The sequence below is a fragment of the Jaculus jaculus genome, chromosome 9, assembly GCF_020740685.1.
Source record: "Jaculus jaculus isolate mJacJac1 chromosome 9, mJacJac1.mat.Y.cur, whole genome shotgun sequence".
NCBI lineage: Eukaryota > Metazoa > Chordata > Mammalia > Rodentia > Dipodidae > Jaculus > Jaculus jaculus.
In genome coordinates, this window is record NC_059110.1 from 22,379,471 (window position 1) to 22,403,353 (window position 23,883).

At 42.8% G+C, this 23,883-nt stretch overlaps 1 protein-coding gene across 2 annotated transcripts in view; it reads right to left on the minus strand.

The window, feature by feature from the left end:
• Positions 1–7,609: 7,609 nt before the first annotated feature.
• Positions 7,610–23,883, minus strand: part of Aig1 (androgen induced 1) — a 271,089-nt gene continuing 254,815 nt past the window's right edge. Inside the window, exons 5-6 of one of the 2 annotated variants that reach the window (XM_045158658.1) lie at positions 14,433–14,596; positions 7,610–8,274 (exon numbers count right to left, since the gene is read on the minus strand). In XM_045158658.1, coding sequence (XP_045014593.1) covers positions 8,237–8,274; positions 14,433–14,596 — 202 coding nt within the window. In that variant the 3' untranslated portion in view covers positions 7,610–8,236. Of the gene's footprint in view, positions 8,275–13,277; positions 13,581–14,432; positions 14,597–23,883 lie in introns of those variants that run through there. The other variant, XM_045158659.1, reaches the window with a different exon arrangement.

Consider the following 23,883-nt stretch of genomic DNA (forward strand, 5'->3'; position numbering starts at 1 on the left):
GGGTGACCTGGAATTCACCATGAAGTCTCAGGATAGCTTCAAACTCACAGTGATCCTCCTGTCTCTGCCTCTTGGAATGCTGGGATTAAAGGCATGCACCACCAGGCCTAGTATCCATTATTTATTTTTGCTTAGTTCTGTCTGAATTTCATGATTTATTCTTCCAGAGCCCTTGATTCACCTTCTTGTGTTCTTGTATCTACATTCCTAAGGCGAACTTTAAATTTCTTTACCATGACTGGCCTGTTGAGGTCTCTTGGAGGAAACCCAAAATGGTCTTGCTCTGGATCCTGAATGTAGTTCAGGAAGCCTTCTGTTTCCAAAGCTAATGTCACTGTCTGAAGGGTATATGACAAACTCGCATCTCAGCATCTGTTCCCTCATTTCCTTTTTCTTTTTAGATATTCTATTTATTTATTTATTAGAGAGAGAGAGAGAGAAAGAGAGAGAGAGAGAGAGGGAGAGAGAGAGAGAGGGAGAGAAGGTGTGCCAAGGCATCTAGCCACTGCAAACGAACTCCAGATGCATGTGCCACCCTGTGCGTCTGGCACTGGAGAATCTAACCTTAGCCTTAATGGCTGTGTCATCTCTTCAGCCTATTACTTTCTTTTTGTTAAATAAGTATTATTTATTTATTTTATGAGAGAGACACAGAAAGAGACAGAGAGACAGAAACAGAGCGAGAGAGGGAGGGAGAGAGAGAATAGGCACACCAGGGACTCTTGCCACTGCAAATGAACTCCAGCCATAGGCACCACTGTGAGCATGTGACTTCACATGGGTGCTAGGGAACCGAACCAAGGCCATCAGGCTCTGCAAGCTACCACCTTTCACAGCGGAGTGATCTTTCCAGCCCTATTTTCTCTTTCTTTGGACAATTCACTGAGGAGAAAATTACTGCCGTCCAAATGAAGTCTATGAACTTTGGCCTGTCAGTTCATTTCCACATTCTTGCCATTCTTTCCTCTGAAGGCGGGCGGGGCAAGGCGTTCTCCCCTAAAGTTAGCCCCGAATAGTCACCAAGTCATACCGAATTCACATTCCCCTCTCAGCTTCTGCTGTATATGTGTAAGTTCTGCTCCTGAAATAGCAATGTGTAATAGTCACCTCCACGTCTTCACTGTCCTCCAAGCCACTAGCCCCTCAACCCTCTGCACTCTATAATCCTGCCCCTGTAATTTCACGGACAGAGCCCTTGACTCCACTCCGAAAGACCCAGAGCTGACTTTTCTGGTAAACTCCACCCAGCCCTCTCCTCCTCCAGGTTTCCTATGGAAGGAAATGGTGACCTCAGTGGCTTCTAGACATCCCAGATCATTTTCTCACAATGACCCCACAACGTGTCACGGTAGTTACCAGACCTCCACACTCAACTTCCCGATATAGGGATGAGAATATAACAGAGCCATACTTTCTCCATCTGCCTCACAGCAACAGTCTTTCCTAGAGCTTCTCTTATTTGTATTTTGGTCTCTCCTTTTTACATTCAATCATTTTTTGAAGTTTAAGGGAGAAGTCATTTTTTTCATCGAATAGGTTTTCATTTGTTACAGTACAGCTTACTAAATACATTCTTAACTGTACTGTTCAAAATGCTATCCTTATAATTTACTATATTTCTATATAAATGGAGACTTATTTCTAGGTCTGACCCCCATATATAATATTATTTACTCATAAGCAGAGAGAAATAAAGACAGACGGAGAGAATGGGTAAGCCAGGCCCTCCAGCTTCTGCAAAATGAATTCTAGAAGCATGTGGCACTTGGAGCGTCTGATTTACCTGGGTACTGGGGAGTGGAACCCAGGTTGTTAGGCTATGCAAGTAAACACCTTAACTGCTGAGCTATTATCTCCATCCCAGCAATATATGTACATATATTGATTATTCCCTCTTTATTTTTGAGCCATATCATGCTATTTAAATTATTGCCTAATTTTACATTGTTGTGGTGGTTTGATTCACGTGTCCCCCATAAACTTGGGTGTTCTGAATGCTAGGTTTCCAGCTCATGGAAATTTGGGAATTAATGCCTCCTGGGTGGACAGTATTGTTGGGGCAAGCTTATGGGTGTGACAGTCAGTTTTCCCATGACACATCCTGTTGCTATTGTTGACCTGCTGTTGGCCAGGGGGTGATGTCCACCCTCTGCTCATGCCGTCATTTTCCCTGCTGTCATGGAGCTTCCCCCTTGAGCCTGTAAGCCAACATAAACCTCTTGTTTGCCCACAAGTTACTCTTGGTCAGGTGATTACTGCCAGCAATGTGAACCTGACTGCAACAGTGTCTTAACAGCAAAGAATGCTATAAGTATTTGCTATAAGTATTTAAAGACTTTTTTTCCCCAATTGTTGCCTGTTTATTCTTCTGTTGAATTAAAAACAAGTTACTATTTTTCACTTATACTCATTTGCTACACAGGTGTTTTGGTCTATTAGTGGCAGATCACATAGATAAAATTGTAAGAGGGCAAAGTCCTATTGCCTAGTGATGTCATAACCACTATAGGGTCATAGCACATTCCTCATGTCTGTGGAGATGCTGGTGTATAGAAACATACCTGCCACTCATATAAAAGTACACCACATACAATTATCTACAGTACATAATGTCTGATTCTGGTAATACATAACCACTAGTTTGTGCATTTAGAGCATAATACTATATTTTACTTTTTGAAGCAAGGCCTTGCTCTAGCCCAGGCTGACCTGGAATGCACTCTGTAGTCTCAGATTGACCTTGAACTCACAGTGATCCTCCTTCCGCTACCTCCCGAGTGCTGGGATTAAAGGCATGCACCACCATACCTGGCTTATTATATTTTTAACTATTATGTTAGAATGTAATTTTTCTAATTAGAAGCAAATCTTTCTGCAAAAGTCTGCCATAATGCCCTCAGTGGCCTTAGGCATCTCATGTTAACTTCCTCCCTGGATTACATCTGAAGGCCATCTAGTGACTCATCTACATCATGGGGCTTTGTACACACTGATATTTGTGCAGTGATGAAATTGCTGAAGGAAGCATTTCTCAGAGCCTGTTTCCTTCATTGAGCAACACATGGCTATACTGGGAGGAAGAAATGATATCTTTGAGACATGAAGTCTTTTGTCCTACACTTTTCATCTTATCCAAGTGTTTTAAAGTGCCTCAAGAAAAAATACTTTGTGAAAAGTTAATTTTATTGCAGCATTATGTCATTGGTATCCTGTTTTTATAAGTGAAATGTTGTGGTTTTTGAGGAGCATGTTAAGTATAAAGACTAACTTAAGAAGCTTTTCATTGCTGTGTCTTTGGCACAATTCCTTCTTAAAAGTCCTCTTATTAATTCTCACTAATCAATTACTAATTTTCGTTCTCCGGGAGATGGCTTAGTAGCACATTCTCCCTTGGGAGAGCAGCTTATTGGCTGACCTGCATACACAGGCCTGAACAATCTTCAGAATGAGTCCCAAGCAAGCAAGAGGTTCCGAACCAAAGGGAGCCGTCTTTAGCTATCCTTTCTCACTGTACACCAAAACAAGCCCTTCCCTTCCATCAGCTACTTCTGGTTGGATATTTTGTCCCAGAAACAAGACACTGCCACATCCAAGGACTGGCTAAAAATATTCTACTTCCAGGGCTTAGGGTTCTATAGTTTCATGAAACCTTTTCTGAAATGAGAAGGTTTCCCATTGATGGTCAACGTTTAACTAACTTGAAGCTAGATCTGGCATATTCAAGCGCCTCTGAAAAATATGAGCAAAAATGTGATAGATTGCTTTGTCTTATTTCTGTCTGTAAATAGGAATGCTTTTGGTATTTGGTGTAATGAAAGGGGACATTTTTATTTTACTAATAATTTTGAGAAGACCAAATGTTTCCTCAAATTCCTAGACCAACTATGTAGAGAATTACGTGAAAATTTTATTTTGTGAATAATTGAGATAATGTTTCTAATGAAAAATCCTAGTATTAAGTCATTCTTGCATTTTTAATTAATTATTTATGAGAGAGAGAGAGAATGGGCATGCCAGGGCCTCCAATCACTGCAAACAAACTCCAGTTGCATGCACCATCTTGTGCATTTGGCTTACGTGGGTCCTGGGGAATTGACCTGAGGTCCTTTGGCTTTGCAGGCAAGTTAACTTAACTGCTAGGCCATCTCTCCAGCCCACATTTTTAATCTTATTAACTAATTATTACTATTGTTTTGATGTTTTGAGGAACGTTCTCACTGTATCCCAGAAAAACCTGGAATTTACTCTGTAGCACAGGTTGGCTTAAATTCACGACAAGCCTCTTACCTCAGTCCTGCGTGCCAGGATTACAGGTGTCTGACACGCTGTGTGATTTTCTGTGGTCGTGGGCTTTTTACAAGCTAGGCAAGCACTCTAACAACTGAGCTATGTTCCCAGCTCACCCTTGTATTTTGTTTTTAAGAACAGATGGTATTTACTCATGATAAAAGGTGGTTTCAACAGAACTTCTGCCAGGGGTGGGCTGTGGGTTTTAGTTCTGTTGCTCATAGCTAACGCATGTGAATTATTTATTTATTTTTATTTATTTATTTATTTGAGAGCGACAGACAGACAGACGAGAGAGAGAGTGAGTGAGAGTGCTTCAGGGCCTCCAGCCACTGCAAACGAACTCCAGACGCAAGCGCCCCCCTTGTACATCTGGCTAACATAGGTCCTGGGGAATTGAGCTTCAAACTGGGGTCCTTAGGCTTCACAGGCAAGCGCTTCACCGCTAAGCCATCTCTCCAGCCCTTTTGTTTCGTTTTTAAGGGTCATATTTACTTTGAAAAATAACTTAGAAAGTGTGTGATCATCCTGTAATGTTGTAACAGTTTAAACAGCATAAGAATTATGGCCTCAAAGTTGCAGAGCTTACTCAAATAGCTCTGGAGGCAGGGAGAGGAGGGAGGCTCGGAGGGACAAGGGAATCACAGGACAGCGGACTCGCATGCAGCGGCGATAACGAGGCTGCGAGTATCTAGGTACTTAATTTCTAAGATGGTTTGTTTCTATCTGTTAAAACCATATTTTGCACCATCTGTTTCAAATTTTCTTTAGAACGTCATTGCTGTTACAAATGGGGCCCAGTGTTCCACTATTTTCCTTTATATCTTGTGTAGATGCAAAATGTTAATATGTATGTATTAATTTTATTTTCTAATACCTTTAAAATTAGCTTAACGTTTACGTTGTTTTGTGGGTTTATTGTTTTAGATGCGTGTGGCAGATTCTCATATCCAAACCTCACCGCCACTGTCTCCTGAGCCCTTAGGTACTTTCCCCAGTGTCACGCTCACAGATCTCCACTGCGATGGGTTTCTGTTCCCTCTCCTTGCGTCTAGGCAGGACTGTCATATAGCAGAAGTGATGCTTTTTATTAGCGATGCTAAGTTATATTAAGAAACGTATTTTTTTTTTTAGGGCAAGAGAGATGGCTTAGTGGTTAAGACACTTGCCTGTGAAGTCTAAGGATCCAGGTTTGATTCCCCAGTACCCACGTAAGCCAGATGCACAAAGTGGCACAAGCTTCTGAAGTTCATTTGCAGTGGCTATAGGCCCTGTTTGTGCCCCTTCTCTCTCTCCTCTTTCTCTCTTTATGCTTACAAATCGGTCAATAAATACTAAAAAAAAACTAAAAAAATATATTTTTCACTTTGGCCTGCAGGATGCAGCCATCCTGTTGTGACAAAGCTAATATAAAAATGATGGGCATGGCGGGGGGTGGGGGAGAAGGGAGGCAATGGGTGTGGGCAGATAATGAGTAAGGTACAATGACACATATGTTTGACAATGGCATTATTTTCTATGCTGACTAAAAATTTAATATACAGTAAAATTAAAGAAACACTAAAAATTCCAATTTTATCATCTGAGTAAGAAGTAAAAAGAAACCCTCTGATTAAACAACAACAACAACAACAACAGGGCGGCTGGAGAGATGACACAGAAGTTAAGGTGCTTGCCTGCAAAGCCTAACAAGTCAAGTTCAAATCTCCAGAACCCATGTAAAGCCAGATGTACAATGCAGCGCTTGCGTCTGGAGTTAGTTTGCAGCGGCTGGAGGCCTGGTGTGCCCAGTCTCTCTGTTTCTCTTCTATGTCTCTCTGCTGGCAAATAAATAAATAGAAAAATATTTTGAAAATACCTATGACAGTCTACCAATTGAGATGCAGTGGAACAGCCACGTGGAAAATCATCACTGAACCAAAGTCACCATTAAGGGATGGCAGCAGTCCTTTGAAACGCGAGGGAGACTTCAGGCGACTCTTGTCACTAGCCTTCGGGTCATGCCAGCAGGAACTTCCGGCCCACAGAGAAGCTCATTCTACTAAATCCTGTCCAAGTTTCAGATTTGCTGGCTGAGTAAATTTTATTTTAACAAAGTTTTGGGATGGTTTGTTAACAGTAAGATATAACTGGACTAGGTTTTGCGTATGTGTGCATTTAAAATCTTATCATTAGAAAAGTCATGATCATTTAGCTGTTTCCATTTCGATTTGTGAGCTCTACTTGTTGTCAAAGGGTAAGAACCACTCACTCAGTGATGTTTCTGCCCAAATCCAGCAGACAGTACAATCAATGTGTCTCTTTCTTAATGGTGACATGTGCACAATGAAGCCATTCGACTTTCCTTCAGAGATCATATACTGACACGCCAATGGAGGCCTAGAAGCTTCACAAACATGGATGGTCTCTGAGGTTTTGTTTTTGAAGAGGCCATTTATCTATTACCCATTGGTATTCATGGGCTTTCCTAAGGTATCTAGGGGCACTTACTGCAGCCTCCAAGCAGTACGACATCATTACCATCATCGTGCAATGGAAGCTAGACGTTCAAAAGAAGGACTGATAATGAGACAGAACTGAAATAGCCCTTAAAAAAATAAGCAAGGTGGTGAAGGCATGCTGTGGTCCTTGCAAGGCGATGGCTTCATGCCACATGCTGGGACACTAGCAGAGAGGGACCCGTCTTCTGGAACAAGTCCTATAGAATGGAGCCATCATGTGAGTAACTTTGTAATAGCTCATTATTCTCTGAAATCCATCATTCTAACCACTCTATCGTACGTAGGCCATGGTAATTTACTAGTACTTCCATAACACAACATCATGGCATGATGGCTGAGACCACAGAGATTTATTTTCTCACAGTGCTGGAAGCTAGTACAAGAGCCAAAGTTCAGCAGAGTTGGATTTTCTTTTTAATTAAAAATAATAACTTGTGTGGTTGTTTGTATGCACGTGTGTGTCTCTGTGTGTGTGGGGGGGGAGGTATACCTGTGCCACGGCATGCATATGGAAATGAGAGGATGCTTTTCAGGTTCTCCCTCACTGTTCCCCCTCCTTTGCGGAGGGATTTTTTTCTGGATCTCACTCAACCATCATTCTCTCTGGAATTTGTCCTGCCTTTACCTCCCATTTTGCTGCCACAGTACAGGAATTACAGAAGCCTGACATGGCTTCTTGGCCTCATTTTAACTGAGCCACCTCTCTCCAAATACAGTCACATTCTGAGGCACTAGGGGTTAAAGGCTTCAGCAAATGAATTGTCCGAAATGCAGCTCAAACTGTAATATAGGATCGAGAGATGCGCCACACAACCATCAGGCAAGGGAATGCTTGTTCTTTATTCAAGTGAGAGTTTAATGTAGGAAGAATTTCACAGGATCAAATCTGGAGACGCAAGTACATTCAGGGAACGGATTACATTGAAGTCATCATCATTACTCTTGCTCATCTGGGGCAGCCGTGACCGTATTGCCACTGCAATTACCTAGCCTGCTTCCAACTGGGCCACACCTGTGGCCTCTGGCTGCTATTCCAGCCACTTTTACCTCCCATTTCGCTGCCACATACCTGAATGCCTCCAATCACATCTGCCCTTTAACTTTATCATATTGCTCAACAAGAAGTACAATGCTTATTTTTCATCAACTGCCTGGAATTATTATGGCAGAAATGAAATACCAATGGACCATTTCAGTTTTAAAACTAGAAAAGAGGAAGGAAGATGTCATCAGTACTGAATTTGGAAAGAAAACTGTAAATACAATGAGGTAAATTAGTTTAGAAAACAATGCTTCCTATTGTGAATATTTATATATATAAAAGGTGTCCTCTTTGGGATCAGGGAGATGGAGGGCTTCCTTTGAAGTTTTCTCTCCTTGCTACCAGCGGTTGAGGCTATGAGAATTCAATACCAGCTCAGGCCTGCTCTTCCCTTTACTCTTGGATCTCACTCCACCTTAGGCTTCTCTTTCTCTTCTTCCATACCTAGAAACACAAGCAAAGTGCTTTATTTGAGCATAAGATTAAAGCATGAGAAGATATGCCAAAACTACTGGCCCAAACTCCCTCACCTCCCCACACTTTTCCCCACCACCCTCTTGCTCCCTACTTACTTGCCTAGCTAAGTGGAAAACTCTTGTACATTTTCAGAACCCCCCTCAGTGACCTCTGTCCACATCCTTTTCTTGAATCAAGACCCAATGCCTCAGAGACACAGCAGCGTCTCTGGCTTCTGGGAACTGGGGACCCTTGAGGCATGTTGATTCTTGCCTCACTGGGAACTCCAGCCAGACCGCTCCTTTAAGCAACTTCTAGCAACAGGAGCCATGCAGCCAATGCATTTAAACAGCTTCATTTATTTTTTTACCCTAGTCTGGTCCGTTCTGAAGGCCAGGGTTCTAGATTTCAAAACGCCAAGGGGCCATTTTTGCTTAAAAATTACTTTTAATTTTTAAAAGCTCTTGGGGGGGGCTGTTTATTTATACATACACAATTACTTGTTTTTCACGCTGGAAATTCAGCCCACTGGATCTTTATTAAAATGAGAGTTTAATGTAGGAAGAATTTCACAGGATTAAATCTGGAGACGCACGTACATTCAGAGAACGGATTACACTGAAGTCATCATCACTACTCTTGCTCGTCTGAGGCAGCCGTGACCGTATTGCCGCTGCAATCACCTAGCCGGCAAGCACTTAGTCACGGAGTGAAACCCCATGAGTTCTCCATACCCGTTCATATTCAAGCCTAAATTCTCGAAGTAGTCCATCAACCCAGATAGACCTGCTTTTCTTCCTTCAGGACTTGTATGTACCGAACCAATAAGACCTTTGTAAGTACTTTACTTGGGTAAATACCAGTGATGTTTGTTTTCTTGGATATGAAAAATTTAAAGCCATTCCCATGAATTTTAGGTGAATCTGACAATGTAATCTGCCTCTTTCTTTTTCCCCTTTTACTTCTACCTAAATATTCTTGTAGTCTTGCTAAATTCTCAAAGACCTCTTCCATTTTTGTACAATAACAACAATGGGATCAAAGATTTCCAAATACTTCATTGTAGGCCTTGTCAGTATTCTTTTATACACTTCTTGCTTTCTGAGGGTGAGGCCTTGAACTACGTTGTTCTGGATCATAGCCCTAGAATCTCAGTCTGTTTCTTAGTAGAAGTTCAATTAATCTCTGCTGAACACTTAACAGTATATGCAGAGAAAGCAAGGCCACTGGAAGAACAGGGAAACAAGACACAGGACACAACAATCAAGTCCTACCTCGGAGGGTCACAATCACAGAACTTACATTAGGAAGCCCCTTCACTCATTAGCTCTCACTCCCACGCTTAATAGGCATTTCAGGGGTTCAGGAGGAGGCAGTATGTTTGATAGGGCTTAGGAGCAGGGTAGCTTTGTTTTCTGGTAGGTAGTTCGGTAGAGACTGGCCCACATAAACATGGACACCACCTTGCCTGTCCTGGCAAGGCTGTGTCTGATCCATTCTTCTCTAAGATGGCTGCAGGCACCAACTCTAGCGTGCGTTTCCCACTTCCTCCTCCACTTTCCTTGGTTTAACCCCTGTGGGCTGGGGCTTCCCGAGTCAGCCTCTTGAGCCCACCTCTGATCCAAGGCATGTAATGTCCCTCCCTTACACACCTCAACCTGATGATGAGGCTTATGTTAACTAGATGTCTTCTTCATATAAATGGTAAGTCCCTTACCATTTTTTTTGCCCCTTTTTCCTTATGTGAGGAGATTTTCAATGTCTACCTGCTCCTTCCCACCCAGGGTAGGAAGGGGAAGGATTTATTTATTTACTTTTTATTTTAGAGAGAGTGTGCACTCATTCATGGGAGAGAGAGAGGTGGGGGGGGGGAATTGGTGGTCCAGAGCTTTAGCCACTGTAATCAAATGTCAGATGCTTTTGCCACCAAGTGGGCATGTGTGACCTTGTGCTTGCCTCACTTTGTGTGTATGGCTTATGTGGGATCTGGAGAGTTAACATGGGTCCTCAGGTTTTGCAGGCAAGGGCCTTAACCCCTAAACCATGTCTCCAGCCCAGGATTTCCTTTTGCTTGGACACTATCCTGGTTTGACTACCATATGTGTGAGCCCCTTTCCAAGAGGCTTCTTTCCTGGAAAGATACCTGTCCCTATGTGAGGTCTTCTCTCCTCCATCCTAGCCTGGATGGGAAGAGAGGAATTTATTTTGGCTTGGGCTTTCCTTCTTTACTTTCCCTCTTAATCCACACACTCCCTAAAAGAAATCTCATCATTCATAATTTATCCTTCTGTTAGTCCACGTTTTCAATTCTTTGATAACTTGAACAAGGACCTGAAGTTGGAGTTCACAGGGCCCCATGGGGGTCTCCTGCACCTTTATAAAGAATTAATTCCTCCCAGGACTCCAGCCTTGTATCATGTAGGCCACTGCTCTGACTATGGATCTTTGGTATTTGGTTTCCATAGCAAAGGAAGTGTTTCCAAAGTACTTCTCACAAATCACAAGAAGGAGAACATCACTCTGAGAAACAAGGATGTCGGAAGGGAAGCAGTACAGGGTGGAATCTGCGAGGTGCCTTCATTGTCAGGTATGTAACCAAAGCAAAGGCGGGAATCCAAATTTCCTTCGCTCAGCACACATGACTTGAGTTCCCACTCTATGCCATGGCGATTATCCTGTGGAGAAGGCTGAAGAGGGTCTTTCCTCCCAAAAGTCTGTCTCCTCCAGAGCATTCTGCTGACAGGGTGACCTGGTGGCAATGGTAGCATCCTCAGAAGCAGGAAGACTGGGATGAGCCATCTCTCCAGCTAGGTATTTATTTTATTCTTTTACTTTTTTTTTTTTTTTTTAATTTTAGAGAGAGTGAGTGAGTGAGTGAGAGAGAGACAGAAAGAGAACTGGGACACCTGGGCCTCAGCCACTGAAGTCCAACTCCAGACACTTATGTGACCTTGTGCTTGCCTCACCTTGTGTGTCTGTCTTACGTGGAATCTCGAGAGTCGAACCTGGGTCCTTAGGCTTGCCAGGCAGGAGCCTTAACTGCTAAGCCATCTCTCCAGCCCAGTGTTTTAAAGTTTGTATTTACTAACAGGTGGGCCTGCTTTGTTGTTCCGCGGACTCAGTCTGTGGTCGGAGGGAAGTCCCTGAATGCCGTGTGTCTGAGCTCCCCGCATGGACACCTCTGATGGTGCGCTGCCACGCTGCTCTTCCGCGAACCACCTCGGAGGGTCACTTAATGTGAGCGGCTGTCAGTTTCTTTAGATGATTCCCAACCTCTCTTTCAGCTGTAAAATTTTGCAATAATGCTTTTTAAAAAAAATCTTCAAGCCCTAGCATAATCAAATCAAGGACATTACATTACAGACCATTATGAAGTAAATGCAAGAGGCTTAAAAATAGAACTCCTTTCTATGGGATGTTATAGTAACTGGTGCAAGAAAATGAATATTTATGCTATATTCCACTGTTTTCAATACAACCATGTATGCCTGCACACATACAAGCATGTGTCCACACACACATGGCTTTTAACCAGTAGCTTCAAACTCAACTAATTATGGTAGTTTGAAAGTGAAGTATAGGTTGGAGAGATGGCTCAATGGTTAAGGCAGTTACCTGCAAAGCCTAATGACCTGAGTTTGATGTCCACACTGGAAATGAGTTACAAAATCATGGCAGAGTTTCATGTGTGCTACTTAAGAGAGATTGGCACAGACCAAAGTTGAATAAACCACTCACCCACCCCTCTTTAAAAAAAATTATTTGTGAGAAAGAGAGAGGAGATAGATAGATAGATAGAGAGAGAGAGAGAGAGAGAGAGAGAGAGAGAGAGAGAGCAGATCAGGGCCACTTGCTGCTGCAAATACACTCCAGATGACTGTGTCATGTTGTGCATCTGGTTTTATGTGGATACTGGGGAATCTAACCCAGCCACAGGTTTTGCAAGATGCCTTTAACCGCTGAATCATCTCCCCAGTCTCCCCCGCCTGCAACTTCTTGGTATCACTACTCATTTTAACATCTAAAGTTGGTAAAGAAGCAAATTCTTTTTGTCTAGACTAGATAACTTATCTCCCTTGGGTTTTAGGCCATCTTTTCACAGAAACAGTAGAATTATGGCCAAATTACATCAAGGGACACAGGCAGCCATTAACTTCCTGTATTGCACATACTACCTTTGATCTAGATACAGCCTTTCTCTGAAGACCCCTCTCCCTAAAAGGAATGCATTCTAACTTAAAAACGTTTTTTGTGTGTGTGCTGGAGAGATGGCTTAGCTGTTAGGACCCTTTTCTATAAAGCCAAAGCATGCAGGCTTGATTCCCCAGTACTCATGTAAAGCCAGATGCCCAACATGGCACGTGCACCTAGAGTTTGTTTGCAGTGGCTAGAAGCCCTACCATGCCCATTCTATCTGCTTCTTTCTTTCTCACTCTCTCTTAAATAAATGGATAAATAAAAATTAAAGACATTATAACTTGTTTAAAAAGCATTTTTGCAAATTAATCAATTCTGTAATTTAAAAGAGAAGATTACTAATTCCACTGAACAGAGGGAACATTTATTAAAATATTAACTTCTGGTTCTCCAAGTTGCGACCTGAAGTGAATGAAACATTCTGATACACTTTTTCTGATCAGCTGCTTATCAAAACCAGAAGCTGCTGAGGAGATAAAACCTTCAAGTACTTGGAGTCTGTTAACACTTGCTAATACCTCACTCATACAATCTTTGAAGAGCCAGGCACAAAAATAGTCTGATTCTGGGCTGGAGAGATGACTTACCAGTTAAGACACTTGCCTGTGAAGCCTAAGGATTCAGGTTCAATTCCCCAGTACCCATGTAGAGCCAGATGCACAAAGCAGCACACGTATCTGGAGTTCATTTACAGTGGCTGGAGGCCCTGGTGCACCCATTCTTTCTCTCTATCTGCCTTTTTATCTCTCTCTCTCTCTCAAATAAATAAATAAAACAATCTGATTCGATGAGCATACGATCATTGTGTTTTATTCATCTAGTAGACTGCATTTCCACATGGTGCCTGGCACAGTCAGGCCCGCCACGTTTGTGGGTTACAGTCCATTTACAGGGGTGTCCAGATGGAAGACTGTGTAGGAGACGTCCAGAGCTCTTTAAACCCTGGTCTGCACCATCCTCTGGACATATCTTCGTTCCGCATTCAGAACACTATAGCACGTCCTCACTCGTGCCTTTCTACCTGCCAAGGTTTCGGTTCTTTTACACACAGCCTGGACAAGATTATGTGCATTGCCAAGACACAGGCTCTGTTGACACTAGAAACCAAAGAGAAACCAAGTCACAACATAAAAGAGCTTCCACGGTAAAGAAACACATCCTTTACTGCTTGTGTTATTTGGTGACTTTCAACCCTTACTACGGACAACTGCTGGACTGTTTCAAGTTCTGGTGGCTTGGTCACGAGACCCCTTTGAGTCTACTGCACCCCCTCAAAAGATGACATGAAAAGTAGAGATCCCATGGCTTCTAATGAGATTGGCTACATTTAATAATGTAGTACTTAATTTGATGTCTTCTCCCTAAGACAGCATTTTGCTAGGGTTTTTAAAATTTTTGTCTGTTGACATTTCATCTTTCCCTATAAAGTTTTATAGTCATGCTTCTTTTCTCCTTAGGTTTAGATATTACCTAATACAATGGAGGAGTGAGCAGTAAACCTTTCAGGTAAAACTGCCAACAGTTTCTAAATTAATATCGTTAGGGCTGGAGAGATGGCTTAGCGGTTAAGTGCTTGCCTGTGAAGCCTAAGGACCCCGGTTCGAGGCTCGGTTCCCCAGGTCCCACATTAGCCAGATGCACAAGGGGGCGCACGCGTCTGGAGTTCGTTTGCAGAGGCTGGAAGCCCTGGCGTGCCCATTCTCTCTCTCTCCCTCTATCTGTCTTTCTCTCTGTGTCTGTTGCTCTCAAATAAGTAAATAAATAAATTTTTTTTAAAAATATCTCATATATATATATATATATATATATATATATATATATATATATAGACTTTGTGTGAAGGATCAATGAAGAAATGAAGAGGCTGTTGTGGAACTTTCCCTCTGCTTCCACATCAGCTCTTGTTGGTGGCACTTTTCTCATTTCATGTTCCCCTGAAGGACACTTACTTCTCTGTGTATCCCAGATATAGCTGTTCAGAACTTCTCCCAGCAGGTACAGGAAGTTCATTAGGATAGTTGTTGACCCGAAGAAGATGATCCTGCCTCCAGAGCCGATGTGTTCCAGGAAAGGGTACACCCACATGCCGGTAACATGATGAATCCAGCACACCCTGCCAGAGAATTAGACGAGAGATACAGATGGACTCAGGGTCACGACATATGTCAAAGCTACAGTGTTAAATGTGTGCTCCACCACGCTAACAGGGAGTTCCTGCCTGTCCCCCACACAGCCTGGAACCTCTTGTTAACACCTTGTGTAATCCTGGAACAATTGACAGCTAAGGACTTGACACTGGTATATTGGTACTAACCAAACTATTGCCTTTCTTCATTCCAGGTGTTTCTGCTAATGCCTTTCTTTTTAATTATTATTTTTTGGTCTACTTCAGGACCTCACATTGCATTTAGTCACACACTGTATCCTTAGTCCTCTGCAGACTGGCACTTGCTCAAGGTCTACTTGCGGTTGACACTTGGAAGGTTTTGGTCAGGCATTTGAAACTGCTGGGTGATTTAATACTGTCACACAACCTGTTCAATCTCCTCTTTACACAGTGAAACAGTGTGGCATGAGGCAATCATGACTGCCATCATGCCTAGGGGAGCGTGCGTCAGGTATTTTGCCATAGTGCCTGTGAACTGCGTGTGCTGACAGCCCCGCCCCACAGCCCAGCACAGCCCGGGCTTTGTGCTTCTTTCATTGGCTGAGCCTACATTTCTTTCCTCTCTTTTTCTATTTTATGTACTTGCTTGTAATCACTCTATGTTCTGGCAATATTTTTGGCTCAGTAGGAATAGCAATAACCTCAACTGACAGTGGTTTCAAAAGTTTAGTTAGAGGATGGAGAGAGAGCTCAGTGGTTAAAGGTGTTTGCTTGTAAAGCTTATCGGTCCAGGTTTGATTCCTCCGAAACTACATAAAGCCAGATGCATAAAGTGGTGCATGTGTCTGGAGTTTGTATGCAGCAGCAACGGACCCTGGTGTGTCCATTCGCTATCCCCATCAAATAAATAATTTCTTTCTTTTTCTTTTCTTTCTTTCTTTCATTTTTTTAATACGTTTGTTCAAGGTAGAGTCTCACTCTAGCTCAGGCTGCACTGGATTTCACTCTGGAGTCACAGGCTGGCCTTGAACTCAGAGATCCTCCTACTTCTGTCTCCCAAGCACTGCAGTTAAAGGCATACACCACCACACCCAGTTCAAATAAATAAATGTCTTGAAGTTAGAACACTTGCTTCGTTTTCTTGTTCCTCGCATGGTTGTTAGAGATTGTTTTCTGTACTATTCCAGGTTTACTCCTTTATCAAAGATTGTCAATTTGGGGGGCTGGAGGGATGGCCCAGTGGTGCAAGGCATTTGCTTGCAAAATCTGACAGCCTGGGTTCAATTCCCCAGTACCCAAGTAAAGCCAGATGCACAAGGTGACACATGTGTCTGGAAGTTGCTTGCAGTGGCAGAAGACCCTGGCATGACTCTGTCAGCCTCTTTCCCACTCTCAAACAAATTAAAAAAAATATTTTTAAAAAAGAGATTGCCAATTCTGGAGAGTAATTAAAACACAGATCATCTTACTGTAATGTGAAGAAAGCTTATCTTATTAGCATATGTTATATGTGCCTGTATGTGTGGAGGTGCATGTGTACAGGCATGCATGTATATTCATGTGCATGTGAAGGCCTGAGGTCAAAGTCAGGTGTGTTCCCCAACTGCTCTCCACCTTAAAATTTTGGGGACAGGATTTCTCACTGAAACTTAGAGCTTACCATTGCATCTAGAAAAGCCAGCCAGCAAGCCCAGGGTGTACCTGTCCCTGCCTTCCCAGTGCTGGGATTACAGGCACACACCACCACACTCAACCTGTGCGCTGGGGATCCAAACTCAGGTATGGCCCTAAACTTGCATGGCAAGCAGTTTATCAACTGAGCAGCCTCCTAGCTCCAAGGTTACTTATTACACTCACAAGTTGTCTGACTTCATTCCTTTTAAAAATATTTTATTTTATTGATTTTCTGAGAGAGCAGAGTCAGGCAGAGGGAGAGAAAAGGAGAGAGAGAGAGAGAATGTGTACACCAGGGCATCCAGCCACTGCAGACGAACTCGGGATGCATGTGCCATCTTGTGCATCTGGCTTATGTGGGTCCTGGGGAATCGAACCTGGGACCTTTGGCTTTGCAGTTAAATGCCTTAACTGCTAAACCATTTCTCCAGTCCCTGAGTTCTCTCTTTAAGCAGTGTAGCCATTCCTACACATACCCTTTGTTGGAGGCAAGAAACGTGCCGATCTTTTACTATTGAACTTGCATTATCAATATGGGTTAAATCTCCTCCCTCATAGAGGTGCACGTTCATTCTGGGGGTAAGGATGCAACCATTTCACCTTTTAATGCACAGAGTACATACACACAATGCTAAAACCATGCACACATGTATGTGTACATACACGAAGCACATTGGTGGTGTTAGAATTCTGTGGCCCAGCAATTCCACTCAGGTATGTATCCAGAATAATTGAGGGCAAGGACTGCAATAGATATCTATATACCAACACTCATAGCAAGTGAGGGCAAAACAACCACCGTGTCCATTAATAGATGATTGAATAAGCAAAGTGTGGTGTACGATATCCAACCAAACATCATTCAGTCAAAAAGAGGAATGAAATTTTGATACATCCTACATGATGAAACTTGAAAACGTGATGCTAAATGAAAAGAAAAAAAAAAAAGCCAGGCACAGGACATATAGTGTGTGATTTCACCTACGCGAAACACCTAAAACAGGCAAACTGAAAGTGGGGAATGACTGCAGAGATCACCAGGCATTACAGTTTGGACCTGAACTGTCCTGCAGAAGTTCATGTATTGAAGACTCAGTAGTATTTATTGACCGGTTCTCTGGGAACTGACTGGATCATGAACACTCTGTCCTCATCAACAGATTAGTCTATCGGTGCGTTCATAACTTAGTGGCCTACTGGGATGGCGTAGAAGGTAGATGGAGAGGCCTAGCATGAAGTGGGCTATTGGGGGATGCCCCCGAAGGGTATATTTTATCCCTGGTCCCTTCTCACTTCTCCCTTTCTGACCACAACCAGGTGAGAGGAGTTCATGCTCTCTCTGCTTGTGCCCTGGCAGACCCGAAAGCCACTAGGTCCACAGAGAGCAGACTGAAACCTATAAAACTGTGCGCCACCATAGGCCAAGCTCATTTGAGGTTGGTTCTCTCAGATAGACAGTCTCGGCAACAGAAAGCTGACTAACGAACCCAGGTCTAAGTGGAGTGGAGAATTGGGAGTTCATGCTGGAGATGATACAGAAGTTTGGGGTACAGACATCAAAACTATACTAACACTTAGATACACATTTCCAATGGTTAATTGATAAGTGTTATATGACTTTTATCCCAACAAAAATTTTATGAGGTGGAGAACAGGGAAAAAGTGTCTAGAAAGGTTCCTGGACTGGGAGTGAAGAGACATGCACTGGGCTTGAATAACTGCCCATGCTAAAGACTCATCAAGAAAGGAGACCATGCTATTAAAAAAAATAACATATTTATTTATTTATTTGAGAGAGAAGAGAGAGAAAAAATATGGGCATGCCAGGGCCTCCAGCCACTGCAAATGAACTCCAGAAATATGAACCACCACATCTATCTAGTTTACATGGGTGCTGGGAAATCAAACCTGGGTCCTTAGGATTTGCAGTTGAGCACCTTAACTGCTAAATCTCTGCAGCTCCAAAAATAATATTTTTAACGCTGAAGCACTTATAAGCACTTATCAGTAAAAATTAAGTTAGGACTATACTACGTGTTTTGATAAAGACGGTAGTTTGCTCAAAAACCATCACCAGTCTGATCATACTTAACTAAGGTAAGGCGGTGTTATGTACCCACCAAGTGACTTATAATTTTCCATGGAGATAACTTGTATTATCCCTGCAATTTAATACCATGAAGTTATAAATGACTTTTTGCAAATCAATTTATGAAATTATGTTCTAACTCACTGTAAAACTATTTCCTCAGTTAGGCAAACTGAGGGTAATTCAAATTATAAATGCCAATTATACATTTTATATATATTCCTGGGATTTTATTTGTCTGTGTTGGAATGCACCCTTCATTTTCAGCTTTTGAGATTATTGCTGATGCTTGGCCTCTTGGCCTCAACTCCTTGCAATGCACATTTAAAAATAATTATTTATTTGGGAAAGGGAGGGAAGGAGGGAGAGGAGGAGAGAGAGAGAAAGAGAGAGAGTAGGTGTGCCAGGGCCTCTAGCCATTGCAAACAAACTCCAGATGTATGTGCCACCCTGTGCTTGTACATCTGACTTTACATGGGTACTGGGGAATTGAACCTGGGTCCTTTGGCTTTGCAGGCAAGCACCTTAACCACTAAGCAATCTTTCCAGCCCTGAAATATACTTTTGATCTCTATGGAATCACCCTATCACATCAAATAGGCCTAACTATAACAATAACCCCATCCTATGCATCTTAGATGACACTTAAATTTCCATGTCTGGCCTGAGCCACACCCCATGCTTTAGAATTCCAGGACCAGTTTAGTTAGCCAAAGTACACTTTATCCCCTTGCGTGTTTAATGGTATTTACTATGGTTTTCATGCTATCATTGTTCCTGTGCTCTTATTCCTCAGCAGCTCTTCTGAATTGATTGCTCCTATATGATATATAATCTCTTTCACCTTATACAGCATTTCCAGTAAGTTATAATTACATTCACTTCACAAATAAAGAGATTGAGGCCAGGCTTAAGAACTTATCAAAAAAAAAAAAAAATGGAAAGGCCAGGAAAGAATTACACAATTGATTTCTTTTCTTTTTCTTTTCTTTTCTTTTCTTTTCTTTTCTTTTCTTTTCTTTTCTTTTCTTTTCTTTTCTTTTCTTTTCTTTCCTTTCCTTTCCTTTCCTTTCCTTTCCTTTTCTTTTCTTTTCTTTTCTTTTCTTTTCTTTTCTTAGGACTAGTTTCCCTTAATGAGGCTCCCAATATAATTTCCAAAATGGAAGTAAGGCTCTCTCTCTTTATTTCTTCCTTCTTTCCTCCTTCCCTCTCTCCTCTTCTTCTCTCCTCTTCTATCTTTCTCTCTCTCTGGTTTATTTTGACTTAGTAGGTCATTAAACCATCCCTGACATAGATACAGAAATATTGTTACTGTTACTTGGGGTTTCATTAGTTTAGTGTGAACAATGCATCCACTTGTCCTGACAGGTTCTGATTTCATCATGGTTCCCTGATATCATCAAAGCTCAGGTCTCTGCACAAAGATGACTCATGGCCTGCTCATCGATTAATGGGGAGTTCTAGTTCTTGGTTAGCTTTCGGTTTTGGTCTCCTTTTAAGCTTTGTCAGTGCCCAAACAGCTATGTTTAAGGCAAGTGGTACTGAGCAACTTTATGCTCAGAAATCAGTAATGATGGTGTGTTCATGCACGTGTGAATATGCTCATATTAGTTGGTACTGTAAGAACTTTGAAGTATCAATTTTATTATATATGCCTCTGTTTCATTTACTTTAAATATATGATTTAAAAATGGGCCCCAAGTGGTCGAATGGATAAGGCACTGGCCTCCTAGCAATGACAGGTCCTCATGCCTCCCATCTGAGCACTTTGTAAAGAGAGATCCAGAAGTGAATGAGGCAGAGGTAATCCCTCTCCTCCCTGAAGTACAGTCTGATGAGGGACTCAGCTATTACAGACACACTTAAAATACAGTCCCAGTGACAAAGGTTGGTGCAGAGGTAACATGTGGGTGCTTGATTTTTTTTTTAAATTTTTTATTTATTTATTTGAGAGCGACAGACACAGATAGAAAGACAGATAGAGGGAGACAGACAGAATGGGCGCGCCAGGGCTTCCAGCCTCTGCAAACAAACTCCAGATGCGTGTGCCCCCTTGTGCATCTGGCTAACGTGGGACCTGGGGAACCGAGCCTTGAACCGGGGTCCTTAGGCTTCACAGGCAAGCGCTTGACCGCTAAGCCATCTCTCCAGCCCCCTGCTTGATTTTTTAAAAAAATACCTTTTAAAGCTGGGCTTGGTGGTGCATGCCTTTAATCCCAGCACTCGGGAGGCAGAGGCAGGAGGATTGCCATAAGTTCGAGGCCACCCTGAGGTTACATAGTGAATTCTAGGTCAGCCTGAGCTAGAGTGAGACCCTACCTTGGAAAACCAAAAAAAAAAAAAAAAAAAAAAAAAAAAGAAACCTTTTAAAAACATTGTTCACTTGTTGGTCTTCTTTTCTCTTCGATATTCAATGCGTTTTTTTTCCAAAATAGTATTTTTTTTCCCCACAGATGCTACATATAGTCAAATGCCTTTCATTAAGTACAATCCAAGTTTTCAACAGTGTACAAAAATTATTCCATGTCTCTCCATCTGTCCCAAGCAAGTTCCCCACTCACCAATTCCTGCTCCTTGCTTTAAAAAATATTTATTTGAGAGAGAGGGAGGGAGAGAGAGATAGAGAGAGTGAGAGGAAAGAGAGAGAATGGGCACTCCAGGGCCTCTAGCCATTGCAAACAAACTCCAGGCACATGCACCACCTTGTGCATCTGGTTTATGTGGGTCCTGGGGAATCGAACCTAGGTCCTTTGGCTTTGCAGGCAAGTGCCTTACCAGCTAGGCCATCTCCCCAGCTACCTGCCCCTTGCTTTATTCTCGCTAGTTCACCCACAAGCTAAGTTTCTTCACTTTACATCCAAGTGCAGCATACTGGCTTCTCTGACCCCAGTTTCTCTTTGTTTCTTCGTACTACTATGACCGCTTTCTTGACTCCTTTTTTATTTTATTTTATTTTTATTTTACCGTTTTGGTTTTTCAAGGTAGGGTCTCACTCTAGCTCAGCCTGACCTGGGATTCACTATGTACTCTCAAGGCGGCCTAGAACTCTCAGTGATCCTCCTACTTCTGCTTCCCAAGTGCTGGGATTCTTGCCTCCTTTTTTTTTTTTAAATATATCTTTATTATTTATTTGAGAGAGAGAATGGGCACACCAGGGCCTCCAGCCACTGCAAACGAACTCCAGATGCATCCTCTTGTGCATCTGGCTTACATGGGTCCTGGGGAATCGAAGCAGGATCCTTTGGCTTTGCAGGCAAATGCCTTAACCACTAAGCCATCTCTCCAGGCCCCCTTGCCTCCTTTTTTAAATTCAGTCTTCACTAGCCTACATTAAATGTGGGCTTTCCCTGTGGCTTGGTTTCTAATCTTTCTCCTGTTATGCATTCCCAGTTGAGAGGTTCATTCATGCCCATGGCTCTGTTAACACTACATGTATGATGTAGCAGTTGCCTTCTCATATGTGGGTCAAAACACTCAACTGGAAGCAGCCTATGGGAGGAAAGGATTTATTTTGGCTACAAGTTTCAAGGGGGAGTTTCATCATGGTGGGAAAGGCATGGCAGCCCAGACAGCCGTGGCGTCACATGTCGTCACAGCAGAAGGAAGGACATTGTCTCAAAACCCAGTAAGTCTGGACTGGAAAACCTCAAGGCCTCTCCCCAGTGACACACACCTCGACCAGCAAGGCTCCCCACCTGGGGACTGAATAGAAGGCTTCATCACAAACACTTGAGGCTGTGGGTGACATTTTATACTCAAGGCAATCCCACATGGGTATTTCAAGAACAGACATCCTAAGTCACATTTCTTCCCCATTCTGGAAAATACTGTCGGGGTTCAAAGTATCTCACTCTGCATATCATAAATACGTTTCAAGCTCAACACCTCTATAGCCAAAATCATGCACTTTCTCTCCACAGACTTTATGTTCCTTATTTTTTTTTTCTCTTTACAAGGTAGAGTCTTGCTCTAGCTCAGGTGTACCTGGAATTCGCTATGTAGTCTCAGGCTGGCTTTGAACTCAGTGATCCTCCTACCTCTACCTCTCAAGTGCTGGGATTAAAGGCGTGTGCTCACCATATTCCTTGTTTCTGATAATGGGGTACTGTTCATTAAGCTTTCAACTCAAACACCCACCTGTTCCTCTCTTTCATCACATTCTGCCAGCGCTTTCCCCTGCCTCATCAAGGCTAGTTACCTCATGCAGCTCTCTAATATACTGATTTTTTTTCCATTTCCATCACCAGCATATTAATTTGCATTAATTGTTTCTGACTAGAAGACTCTAATGATTTCTCATTTGCATTTTCGTCTATTCCTTCTCTTTTCCAACTCATTCTGTCAGCTGGCTTAGTAAGTGATCTCAATCAGACAAATGAACACGTGACCATATATCCATGCTTTTCGTAAGTCAGTGGCTTCCCGTAACTTTTTGGTTACAGTGACCTTTACCTGTCCACTTGACCCCATCTCTTCCCTCATTCCTGTTCCTCTGGATATTCCTGGTCCACTACTGTTCAGTGGGTCCTGGGTTTTGCCGTGTTCCTTCCTCCCATGGGGATTCTTTTTTAAAAATTTTTTTGTTCATTTTTATTTATTTGAGAATGAGAGAGAGAGAGAGAGAGAGAGAGAGAGAGAGAGAGAGAGAGAATGGGCCCGCCAGGGCCTCCAGCCACTGCAAACGAACTCCAGACACGTGCACCCCCTTGTGCACCTGGCTAACGTGGGTCCTGGGGAATCGAGCCTCGAACCGGGATCCTTAGGCTTCACAGGCAAGCGCTTAACCGCTAAGCCATCTCTCCAGCCCCTGCCACGGGGATTCTTACGTGTCCCTCCTCTGTGCGTGCTGGTAGTCATGCACCATAGATGAGGGCGGCTCTATCTGCTGCCACAGACCCGAGCTCGACTTGTAACTGACTCGATGCCCTCCATTAGTGCTTAAATTTAAATGCGCTCTTTTGTCCACACGTTTGTGTATGTGGGCGTGTGCGTGTGTATGTTCATATGTGCATGGCCATGTTTGGGGGGGTTGTGTGTGGAGACAGAAGTTGATGTCAACGGCTTCTTTGATTGCGCCCCATTTTATTTACTGAGGTAGAGTCTTTCACTTAAACTCAGAGCTTTTTAGCTGGTTTGGTAAGGCACCTTGCCCAGGGATCACTCATTTCAGCTTCCGCAGGGCTTCCTAAGGGCCGGGGCTGCACATGTTTATGTGAGTGCTGGGGGCAGGAGCGCCAGTCCTGTAGACAATGAGCACATGACCCGCTGACCCATTTCTCTACGACGACGTGAGGGGCCGCGTCTATTTTTACTCTTCCTTGTCTTCTCAGCACTTACCGCTAGTCCTGTCTACGACAGGAAAACAAATGAGAGGGACTTAGTTGAGTAAAGATTGGAGGAAAGAGCTTCTTAGTCTAAAGAAAGCGTGGCCAAAGACCTGAGATAAAGGGGATGTTGAAGGGAAAAACATTTTTGTGTTGCGATCAGGGGAAAAACACAGGACAGGCAAGTGCAAAACTCTGGATGGTCA